This window comes from Leptodactylus fuscus, chromosome 9 (genome assembly GCF_031893055.1).
Source record: "Leptodactylus fuscus isolate aLepFus1 chromosome 9, aLepFus1.hap2, whole genome shotgun sequence".
Lineage (NCBI taxonomy): Eukaryota > Metazoa > Chordata > Amphibia > Anura > Leptodactylidae > Leptodactylus > Leptodactylus fuscus.
Window position 1 is genome coordinate 12614253 of NC_134273.1, and position 12790 is coordinate 12627042.

Below are 12790 nucleotides of genomic sequence, written 5' to 3' on the forward strand. Positions count from 1 at the left end.
TAGGATTTTTGGTGCTCTGGCGATGACTAAGCGCTGACTCATCACCTAAAATGTCAACTCACCCTCAGGAAGAGTCATTTACCAGTGCGTCAACAAGTAATACGCTAAAAAATGGTAGAAAATGGGGAAAAAAAAAAAAAAGAGAGAACAAGACATCATTGTATACAGCAGATAATGTCGTTCGTTTATAGGGGCGGCCATGACCTCGTGATTTCCACATAAGTCGGCACCTATAATAGATTTGGCTCCTTGGCTGAGCTTCATCAGGACGGCGCCGTGACTACAGCTTAGCTAAAGTGTCTACAGGGAGCTTGTGGTAGTCACAGACACACCCCCTGTCTTTTCATTGGTTGAGGCTGCTGCTTTCTCCGCCCCGTTGCAGCTCCGCCTCCTCAGCCTGATCGTTGAAGAGTCCGACCACAAAAGTTCCATCTTTTTGAATTCACAATATTGTTTTCAGGCCGTTTCCTGTATCTCTTACATTAATATTTCATGGCAAATAAAAAAAACACTTAAATATTAAAAAGTTTTCTTGCAATGGACAGACAGAGAGAAGGCCAAGGCTTTATCAACACTACTGATTCTCTTACTAATTCATGGACCCAACACGAGATTCTTTATAAGGGAACAATATATATATATATATATATTAAACGCAGTATAATAAAAAGGCCGTACCTTCTACGGTTGCACCCCAGGCTTGAAAAACAAAACAACAGTATGGCTTGGCCACCCACCAGGTTGTCCATGAAGGGCGGGAGCCTGACACATGACCCCTCAGGTCACACCACCGGATCACTAATGAAGCCTATTAGTGTGGTCATATGACCGTGCCCTCGAGAAAAAAAACAAAAAATAACACCGACTCCAAGGAATCTCCTACCAGATGACATTTTCCTACATGGCCGACCACCTCACAGCGTCACGTAATCCTCCACAGTCTGGCGGCCGCTAACAATATTCCTTCATTTTAATTCCGCCGTTAATCTCTTAAAGGTTCGGCACGCTTTTGCAAATTTTAATCCCACCGACAACGACGGAACAAACAACTTTGCAAATTGTTTCAATGAAGATCTAGGTGTTACTATGTTGACAGACTACAAACGAACCCAGACAGTAGACGCCGTAGTCAGGTATTAGGAAAACTTTTAGGGAAAAATAAAAAAAAACATCCAGTAACATGGACAGGAGTTTACGCAGCCCCACGACACCAGATCACCTGAGAATTTATTTTACGTTCCTACAGGATAAAAACACGGAGAGGCGCAACAGGAAAGTGGGACTACAAATCTCAGCATGCCTACTCCCTTTGCAGTTCTTGCATGGAAGAGAATGGAGCATGCTGGGAGTTGTAGTCAAGGAGGGCTGAAGGTTGATACAGATTTTTGTTGACATAGAGATGAGCGAGTCCTATTCGAATAACACGCACCCATAGGAATGAATGGACGTGGCCGGCACGCAGACTTTGCCAGATGGCCGGCCGCTTAACCCCCTGCGTGGCCACGTCCATTCATTCCTATGGGTGCATGCTATTCGAAACGGCTGTTTCGAATAGTACTCGCTCATCTCTAATTATAGTATGATCCTCTTCTCTTGTCCAGAGATCAGTGGCACCCAAAAAAGTCTGGCAGCTGCTTATATCCCTAAGTCTACTGAAATATCACGTATGGGTGTTGGATCCAAAAATGGAAGACCTTACTTACCGCAGACCAGAACATCGCAGCACATAAACCAGTGAGTCTAACATCAGAGCCAAGAACCGCCATATTCTATTCAGTACGAGAATCGAACATTTTCAGGGTTTACAAAATATGGCACAACACTGCCACGTACGACACGGCAAACCGCTGCCAATTACGACACGGCACACCGCTGCCACGTACGTCACGGCACACCGCTGCCACGTACGTCACGGCACAACGCTGCCACGTACGTCACGGCACAACGCTGCCACGTACGTCACGGCACAACGCTGCCACGTACGACACGGCACAACGCTGCCAATTACGACACGGCAAAACGCTGCCAATTACGACACGGCACACCGCTGCCACGTACGTCACGGCACACCGCTGCCACGTACGTCACGGCACACCGCTGCCACGTACGTCACACCGCTGCCACGTACGTCACGGCACACCGCTGCCATGTACGTCACGGCACACCGCTGCCACGTACGTCACGGCACACCGCTGCCACGTACGTCACGGCACAACGCTGCCACGTACGTCACGGCACAACGCTGCCACGTACGTCACGGCACAACGCTGCCACGTACGACACGGCACAACGCTGCCAATTACGACACGGCAAAACGCTGCCAATTACGACACGGCACACCGCTGCCACGTACGGCACGGCACACCGCTGCCACGTACGTCACGGCACACCGCTGCCACGTACGCCACGGCACACCGCTGCCACGTACGTCACGGCACACCGCTGCCACGCACGACACGGCACACCGCTGCCACGCACGACACGGCACACCGCTGCCACGCACGACACGGCACACCGCTGCCACGCACGACACGGCACACCGCTGCCACGCACGACACGGCACACCGCTGCCACGTACGACACGGCACACCGCTGCCACGTACGACACGGCACACCGCTGCCACGTACGACACGGCACACCGCTGCCACGTACAATAAGGATTAGTAACAGAGGAAGCAATACTGAGCAATATCAGACGACCAATCACGGACAGCGCCATAATGCAAACGTCATATAGAAAGCACACTGTACCGATAACCAGGAAATCACAACATCTACAATCGGACAGCAAGCTGCTATACAAACCACATGTAGCGCAGAGAAGATTCTGAAAAAAACTCAGCATACCAAAATGCTCAGGTCAGGCCCCATACACATAGGGGAATCTGGGCCGGTCAGTCCGAACCTGTTCAGGTGAGTCTTTGCACCCCAGTGATCTATGAGCTCACGGCTCCCCCGTACATAGTATGGACAGTAGAGGAGCAGGAAGCTGGGACTCCTAGTATAGAGTATGCAGGGAGCCCTACTGGGTCCAGACTGGCAAATCTGGCCAATATACAGATTGTATTGTGTGGCCTTTACTCTCCCCATACGCACGGGGCCGCAGAGTGATGTGTGGTAGACCAAACATTGTGGTGTTTCTTAGAAATGATAGGTTACATGTTACACTATTAAAAGTACAGCCACTGTATACACCACAATGTCGTCCACATGAACCACATAAGTGACACCATTGCATGTACAGCAGCGGACCCATTAGACGCGTGTCTGTCTCTCTAGGTCATGTAAATAATGAAGCAGACCATGACCTGAAACATCCTTAGTTCTGAGCAAATGATATCCAAAGGATCTCTAGGTCAAAAGACCTGCTGCAGAGAGGATCACCGGTGCAAAGGGATCCCGACAGCAGCCAAATGAGTAATATCCAGAATAATAGACCACAATCTGGGGTTACTTACATAGTCGTGGAAAGCCTTCGCTTCACTCGAATGTTCACAGGTGTCTCTGCGCTCCGGCGCAGCACAGTACAGGTCCCAAAATACACTGCGAGCAAACAGAGAAAGAGTTAGAGAATGAACCATAGAAGGAAGAAAGAAAACCTATGACAAGTCACTATACAACACAACAGGGGGCGGGATCACTTTTACAACCATTTTTATTACTCCGAAACTTTGCCAAAATTTCTTAAAATTTGCATGGTAACAGATTACAAACCGACCCTGTGTAGTCTGATCCTACAATCATTCTCCCTTTAACCTACTGAATATACAAGGCAACCTCTCTATAACCCGCACAGCTGACAAGTCGCTAATGCGTCACGTTTGGACAAGGTAGTTTTCACGCAGCAGGAAACAAATAGGCAGCAAAACACGGACAAGGCGCTACTCACCACCACCATGAATGTAAGAATCCTGGAGGTTCCCCTAATGTGATGTTCTTCTCCCACCTTATCTGTAAAAGCAATGAACAAAGCATTAAAAAAATAAAATACAAGAATACACATGGCTGATGCTGAGTGGCCCAGGCAGGGGTATATAGGGGTATACAGGTTCCAATCAAAACCCTGACGTTGATCCGAGGCGTATGGTCAGCATGAAGCTCAGGTCTTGGCCACTTTCTATTATCTATAAATTCCCATGGTAAGACCAGGGATCCATAGCAATGTTAACACTCGGTGACAGTGGTGGATGACCGTGGATGATAGTGGTATGGCACACTGTCCGAAATATTGTCATTGTTGCTAATGTTAACCCATAAGGTACAGAAAATAGTATGTACATGTGCAGCGTCCCAGGCAAACATAGGGATGATGGCTGAACCGTGACCGTGCAATAATTGCTGACACTGCCATGGCCTACGAGATATCAACAAAGAGCTCACCTCTGACAGGAACGTCTGTGCAGATTTCTGGGCTCCTACATGAAGTAGATATTCATATACATAAAGAGCAAGCCTGCAAAAGAAGAGAGGAAAATATAAGGAGGAATCCATCAAAGCGGCAAAGACCTAAAGATCAGAAGACGTGGCAATATAAAGATCAAGACATCAAGATCAACCATAATCACTGTCTATAGGGGGCGAAGTGTCAAGGAAAGAGACAGACATTACATTAGTTATACTGTATTATACTCCAGAGCTGCGCTCACTATTCTGATGGTGCAGTCACTGTGTACATACATTACATTACTTATCCTGTATTATACTCCAGAGCTGCGCTCACTATTCTGATGGTGCAGTCACTGTGTACATACATTACATTACGTATCCTGTATTATACTCCAGAGCTGCACTCACTATTCTGCTGGTGCAGTCACTGTGTACATACATTACATTACTTATCCTGTATTATACTCCAGAGCTGCGCTCACTATTCTGCTGGTACAGTCACTGTGTACATACATTACATTACTTATCCTGTATTATACTCCAGAGCTGCGCTCACTATTCTGCTGGTACAGTCACTGTGTACATACATTACATTACGTATCCTGTATTATACTCCAGAGCTGCACTCACTATTCTGCTGGTGCAGTCACTGTGTACATACATTACATTACTTATCCTGTATTATACTCCAGATCTGCGCTCACTATTCTGCTGGTACAATCACCGAGTACATAAATTACATATGCTGTACTGATCCTGAGTTATATCCTGTATCATACTCCAGAGCTGCGCTCACTATACTGCTGGTACAATCACTGAGTACATACATTACATATCTTGTACTGATCCTGAGTTATATCCTGTATTATACTCCAGAGCTGTGCTCACTATTCTGCTGGTACAGTCACTGTGTACATACATTAAATTACTTATCCTGTATTATACTCCAGAGCTGCGCTCACTATTCTGCTGGTGCAGTCACTGTGTACATACATTACATTACTTATCCTGTATTATACTCCAGAGCTGCACTCACTATTCTGCTGGTACAGTCACTGTGTACACACATTACATTACTTATCCTGTATTATACTCCAGAGCTGCGCTCACTATACTGCTGGTACAGTCACTGTGTACATACATTACATTACTTATCCTGTATTATACTCCAGAGCTGCGCTCACTATTCTGCTGGTACAATCACCGAGTACATAAATTACATATCCTGTACTGATCCTGAGTTATATCCTGTATTATACTCCAGAGCTGCGCTCACTCTTCTGCTGGTACAGTCACTGTGTACATACATTACATTACTTATCCTGTATTATACTCCAGAGCTGCGCTCACTATTCTGCTGATGCAGTCACTGTGTACATACATTACATTACTTATCCTGTATTATACTCCAGAGCTGCGCTCACTATTCTGCTGGTACAGTCACTGTGTACATACAGTACATTACTTATCCTGTATTATACTCCAGAGCTGCGCTCACTATTCTGCTGGTACAGTCACTGTGTACATACATTACATTACTTATCCTGTATTATACTCCAGAGCTGCGCTCACTATTCTGCTGGTGCAGTCACTGTGTACATACATTACATTACTTATCCTGTATTATACTCCAGAGCTGCGCTCACTATACTGCTGGTACAGTCACTGTGTACATACATTACATTACCTATCCTGTATTATACTCCAGAGCTGCGCTCACTATTCTGCTGGTACAGTCACTGTGTACATACATTACATTACTTATCCTGTATTATACTCCAGAGCTGCGCTCACTATTCTGCTGGTGCAGTCACTGTGTACATACAGTACATTACTTATCCTGTATTATACTCCAGAGCTGCGCTCACTATTCTGCTGGTACAGTCAATGTGTACATACATTACATATCTTGTATTATACTCCAGAGCTGCGCTCACTATTCTGCTGGTACAGTCACTGTGTACATACATTACATTACTTATCCTGTATTATACTCCAGAGCTGCGCTCACTATTCTGCTGGTGCAGTCACTGTGTACATACATTACATTACTTATCCTGTATTATACTCCAGAGCTGCGCTCACTATTCTGCTGGTACAGTCACTGTGTACATACAGTACATTACTTATCCTGTATTATACTCCAGAGCTGCGCTCACTATTCTGCTGGTACAGTCACTGTGTACATACATTACATTACTTATCCTGTATTATACTCCAGAGCTGCGCTCACTATTCTGCTGGTACAGTCACTGTGTACATACATTACATTACTTATCCTGTATTATACTCCAGAGCTGCGCTCACTATTCTGCTGGTACAGTCAATGTGTACATACATTACATTACTTATCCTGTATTATACTCCAGAGCTGCGCTCACTATACTGCTGGTACAGTCACTGTGTACATACATTACATTACTTATCCTGTATTATACTCCAGAGCTGCGCTCACTATTCTGCTGGTGCAGTCACTGTGTACATACATTACATTACTTATCCTGTATTATACTGCAGCGCTGCGCTCACTATTCTGCTGGTGCAGTCACTGTGTACATACATTACTTATCCTGTATAATACTCCAGAGCTGCACTCACTATTCTGCTGGTACAGTCACTGTGTACATACATTACATTATTTAACCTGTATTATACTCCAGAGCTGCGCTCACTATTCTGCTGGTGCAGTCACTGTGTACATACATTACTTATCCTGTATTATATTCCAGAGCTGCGCTCACTATTCTGCTGGTGCAGTCACTGTGTACATACATTACTTATCCTGTATTATATTCCAGAGCTGCGCTCACTATTCTGCTGGTACAGTCACTGTGTACATACATTACATTACTTATCCTGTATTATATTCCAGAGCTGCGCTCACTATTCTGCTGGTGCAGTCACTGTGTACATACATTACATTACTTATCCTGTATTATACTCCAGAGCTGGTGGAGTTAGGTAATGTACTAGTGTTACAACCGGTGTTATACTGCAGAGCTGCATTAATGACTCTGCAGGCTGCAGAGCTGTAATCTTCCAGCATTATTTGCTGGCTCGGTGCCTATTTGGATAATTTGCAACCTAGGAACATACCAGGAACTACAAATCTAGGAGAGGATTAGCTTGGGCCATAGGGAAGATCACAGAGTGGACAAGACACTGCTGGAGAGAGTGCACAAAAAATAAAGGGGGGGGGGTGGATCCATGAAATACTAGGGAAACAGGAAAGGAAGAAACCTGAACCAAAGAAGACAGGACATGGGAAGGAGCAGAGAGGAAACTAACAAGATGGAGACGCACATGGACACCAGGAAGAGTTTGAAGTCTACAGAATTATATATAAAGATGGGGAGAAATAATGTGCAGGACCTACAATATCCGAGTACCCCGTGTCCGCACAATACAGGCGGCCATGTCTGGCTGTAGAGAATCCGCAGACTACCAGCTTGTTTTGCGCAGGCCTGTAGTCTGCTGACAGGTCAATCACAGCAAAGCTAAAATGCAGCACCTCTACCCATCCATACTAAGCACTAAGTGGGTCCATGACAGGGTCACACCCCTTAGGAGCAGATTTACCAATTCAATCTGGTTTTACATTATATTTCCCATCTAGGTCAACAAGGGGCGGGGCTTACTGAAAAGAGGGTGTGGCTTTCAGTGCACCATTTTGTGCAAAAACCTTGGCACAATCCAGGCCGAGCAACGAGTGGTGCAAAGTCTTAGGCAGTCTATGGAGTTTTTTTGGACAGACCAGGTGAATGTAGCCTAAAAGTGAGGTCTAGTTTTGGGTTCCAGGTCCAACATGTGAGATGAGCACAGATCCTGAGAATGAGGGGGCTGCAGGGTTTGCATCTCCTCCAGAGCAGCGCTCCTGCCCACCCAGCTGTGAAGGGAATTGCATCTGACCCCTTGGTCAGGAAAGACTGCTGCCCCTTCATTCTCAGGACCATCGGGGGTCCCACAGATCATATCCTACAGAGATGGGAATACCCCTTTAAATACCGGTGGCAACAGGCGCCATTCTATGGAAAAGTGTTCCCTTAAATATATAATACTGGGGGAGAGCAAACAGCGATGGGGCAGATACCAGCTGGGCACGGGTCATAGCCAAAAAGAGGTCAGGTAAGAGTATACAGGGCCTTATGTAAATCAGTGCCAGGTGTACCCACGGAGTGTACACAGCACAGCGGGGAGGGGCAAACATAAGACAACAAGGCGCACGTGACGGGACGGAACTGAACTCCTCCATGTAAGAGGAGGATATAACCAGCGGCTGTGCACATGGGAGGACAACTCGCCAGAAACAGGGGGCACACGTGGGCACTGGCATAAGAGGCGGCCAATGGGGGCAGGTGACCACTCAAAAAGTGACAAAGCGAGGTGTCGGATCGGGACACTTATTACAAGCCATGACACATTATAAATATTTAGAAGGGGGGAGGGGTATACAAAAACATATCCATATGCCCCACAGAGGCTAAGGGGGTGGGGTGGGTGCATAAATCATACAAACATATGGGGAAGAGGGGTGCATGACGTAGGAAAATAAGGTAACGGGGGTCAGCAGGTATCCCGACGGAGATGCTCAGGTAAGTTATGACTGGGGGGCACATACATGTTATCTTGGGGCAACACACATTGCAGGGAGGGGAGGATTAGGAGGACCACAACCATCCTGCTGGGGTACACAATAGATTGGTGGCATCATGCAGGTTTAAGAGTAGGGGGCAGCAGGTAAGAACAGGTACGTAACGGAGAGATGGCATCAGACATGAAAAGGGGCTGCAGAGCTTGGAGGGGCGCAGCCGTAAACATTACGGGGGTCAAAACATTACTCAGAGAGCTACATAAAGGCAGTCATACTTATATGGGACACATAAAGGGTAGGAGGCAGAAGAAAACATTATGGGGAAGACTTCAGGGGGAGGGGAAGCAGACAGCATTATGGGGGTGCTGGACAATATTCAATGGCAGTCATGGTTAGGGGGCACAGACATTTAAGGGCTTCATATAGGTAGTGGGGCATTTATCCGGTCTATATAAAGATTGCGGGTAGCAGATGCTGTTATGGGGGCACATTAACATGGAGGTAGATGTGGGCTGGGCAAACATAAAGGGGTAACATTAAGGTGGCGGAGTATCAGTTCTGTCTCTATAGAGGCTGGGGGAACGTGCCAGTGCATAACTATGGGGGGGTCTTTGGTGGGCAGAGGGGTACACGGAGGCAGAGGAGCAACAGTCATTATTATGGGGGTACCATGAGACATAATGGGTGAGGGGCCGCAGACACTATTGTGAGGGTACATGTGGGTTGGGGGAAGACATAAAGGGGTTACATGAAGGTAGGGGGGCATCAGTCCAGCTTGTATACAAGCAGGGGCATTACTATGGGGTTACCAGGCACATAATAGGTGAGGGGCAGCAGACATGAGGGTACATGTGAGTTGGGGGCAGACATAATGGGTTCGATTAAGGCAGGAGGGCATCAGTGCAGCCTGTATACCAGCAGGGGCATTACTATGGGGTTACCAGGCACTATTATGAGGGTACATGTGGGTTGGGGCAGACATAGAGGGGTTACATCTAGGTAGGGGGGCATCAGTGCAGCCTGTATACCAGCAGGGCATTACTATGGGGTTACCAGGCACATAATAGGTGAGGGGCAGCAGACATGAGGGTACATGTGAGTTGGGGGCAGACATAATGGGTTCGATTAGGGTAGGGGGGCATCAGTCCAGCCTGTATACCAGCAGGGCATTACTATGAGGTTACCAGGCACTATTATGAGGGTACATGTGGGTTGGGGGCAGACATAGAGGGCTTACATCTAGGTAGGGGGGCATCAGTCCAGCCTGTATACCAGCAGGGGCATTACTATGGGGTTACCTAGGGTACATGTGGGTTGGGGCAGACATAGAGGGGGTTATATCTAGGTAGGGGGGCATCAGTGCAGCCTGTATACCAGCAGAGGGGCATCAGTGCAGCCTGTATACCAGCAGAGGGGCATCAGTGCAGCCTGTATACCAGCAGAGGGGCATCAGTGCAGCCTGTATACCAGCAGGGGCATTACTATGGGGTTACCAGGCACTATTATGAGGGTACATGTGGGTTGGGGCAGACATAGAGGGGTTACGTTAGGGTAGGGGGCATCAGTGCAGCCTGTATACCAGCAGGGCATTACTATGGGGGCACCAGGCACATAATAGGTGAGGGGCAGCACAAAGACCCCGGCAGGCAGTACTAATCGAGGACCCACGAGCTCCCCCCGACCCCCAGCCCAGGCCCCACTTACTTCTCCCGGGCCTGCCCGTCAGACGGCACCGCTGAGCCTTTCCCTTTGGCGAACATGACGAGCGAGCGGCCAGGACCGAGGCGGCCTCTACCGACACCCGGAGCAGACTCCCTGTCCGGGGGGAGGAGCGCGGATTCCGTGCGGCCGGTGTGTAGTCACTCGGTGCAGTGAGTGCAGGCGGCGGCGGTGTGCTGGCTCAGTCCCGGGCTGTCCTCACGCTTGTCCCCATGTCCGTGTGTCCGCGCTGTGTATGTCCCGGGCCTGGCCCAGGTCTCCCCCAGTCTGCTGCATGCACTGTGTGTATGTGATGAGAACGTGTCCTGGAGGAGGAGGAGCCCGGACCTTCCGCTGCCCCTCACCCACCCGGCCGGCCAATGGGAGGGGGAGCCGTCCCCTGTGTGCACGGTGCATGGAGCCCCCATTGTGTGTACCAGGCTTTGTGTGCCAGCCGAGCTCCTGTACACACAGACATGGGCCACCATGGCTGCACCCAGAGACAATAGCACTGCTGCCCCACATTATATACAGGGTAGGGGGCCGGGGGGCAAGTAACATGGCTACCAGGAGCCCACTGTGCCATCACCAAGGTATTAGGGCAAAGGAAAGCCAAGCAACGACTCTGAATAATGTCAGAGGAAGCCACTGGTACCGCCATATTGATAACCTAATACTGCCATGTCAATACTATACACCGCCATATCTATACACTGTACACCACCGTATCAAATAACCTAATGCTGCCATATCAATAACCATACACCGCCATATCTATACACTGTACACCGCCATATCTATACACTGTACACCGCCGTATCTATACACTGTACACCGCCGTATCTATACACTGTACACCGCCGTATCAATAACCTAATACTGCCATGTCAATAGCGTACACCGCCATATCTATACACTGTACACTGCCATATCTATACACTGTACACCGCCGTATCAATAACCTAATGCTGCCATATTGATAACCGTACACAGCCATATTCATAACCTAATACTGCCATATTGATAACCGTACACCACATCAATAACCATAGTCTGCCATATCAATAGCGTAAACCGCCATATTGATAACTATACACCGCCATATCAATAATGTGCACCGCCATATCGATAACCATACGCCGCCATATCAATAACCATACACCACCATATTGATAACAGTACACCGCCATATCAATAACTGTACACAGCCATGTTGATAATCATTCAACGCTATATCGATAACCATACACGACCATATTGATAACCTACCGCTGCCATATCGATAACCCTACAGCGCCATGATCCTGGCCACGATCTACAACCTTTTAGATATTGTAAGAGGAGCTTAAAGGGCACATCCAGTTTCGAACATTGTTAGGATAGGCCATCAATATTAGTTTTGTGAGGTGCGCTGCCCCCAGGACCCCCCACAGATCTCATATTGATGGCCATTATTGTTACAAACAGGATAACCCCTTTAAGGTCGGCTTTACATGGTTGGGTTCATTCCATTGATATACGCACCATATGTCGGCCTTATTTCTGGACCCGGTCTCCCAGCGTCATAGTCATCATAGGATGTCGGCCATCTTTCCCAAATCAAATGCTGAGCCAGGACCAAGACACCCAGTATAACGGACATTATAGGATGGCGGCCATATATCCTAGACAGAACACTTGGCCGGGACGTAGACTGCCCACATCATAGTCATCATCACAGAGTGTCAGCCATAGCTCCCGAGCTTGACCGAGACTCCCGTCATAGTAGGATGTCGGCCATATTTCCTGGATTTCCAGCCTTATAGTCATCATAGGATGTCGGCCATATTTCTGGGGCCAAACTGACTCCCCACATCATAATCTCCATAGACTGTCGGCCATAAATCCAGGACCCTGAGCCAGGGCCTGGTCCTCCAGCATCATAGGATGTCGGCCATATTTCCTGGACTGAACACTGAGCCAGGACCTGGACTTCCAGTCTTATAGTCATCATAGGATGTCGGCCATATTTCTGGGGCCAAACACTGACTCCCCGCATCATAGTCTCCATAGACTTTCAGCCATAAATCCAGGACTGAACCCTAAGCCCGGGTCCTCCAGCATTATGGTGATAG

General features: G+C 47.9%; 1 protein-coding gene across 4 annotated transcripts in view; it reads right to left on the reverse strand.

Annotated features, from left to right (window-relative positions):
- Positions 1-11006, reverse strand: part of SSBP3 (single stranded DNA binding protein 3) — a 30865-nt gene extending 19859 nt beyond the window's left edge. For all 4 annotated transcript variants that reach the window (XM_075287269.1, XM_075287268.1, XM_075287267.1 and 1 more), the window contains exons 1-4: positions 10683-11006; positions 4382-4454; positions 3891-3952; positions 3460-3544 (exon numbers count right to left, since the gene is read on the reverse strand). In XM_075287269.1, the coding sequence (XP_075143370.1) occupies positions 3460-3544; positions 3891-3952; positions 4382-4454; positions 10683-10738 (276 nt within the window). In that variant the 5' untranslated portion in view covers positions 10739-11006. The remainder of the gene's footprint in view (positions 1-3459; positions 3545-3890; positions 3953-4381; positions 4455-10682) is intronic.
- Positions 11007-12790: the final 1784 nt, after the last annotated feature.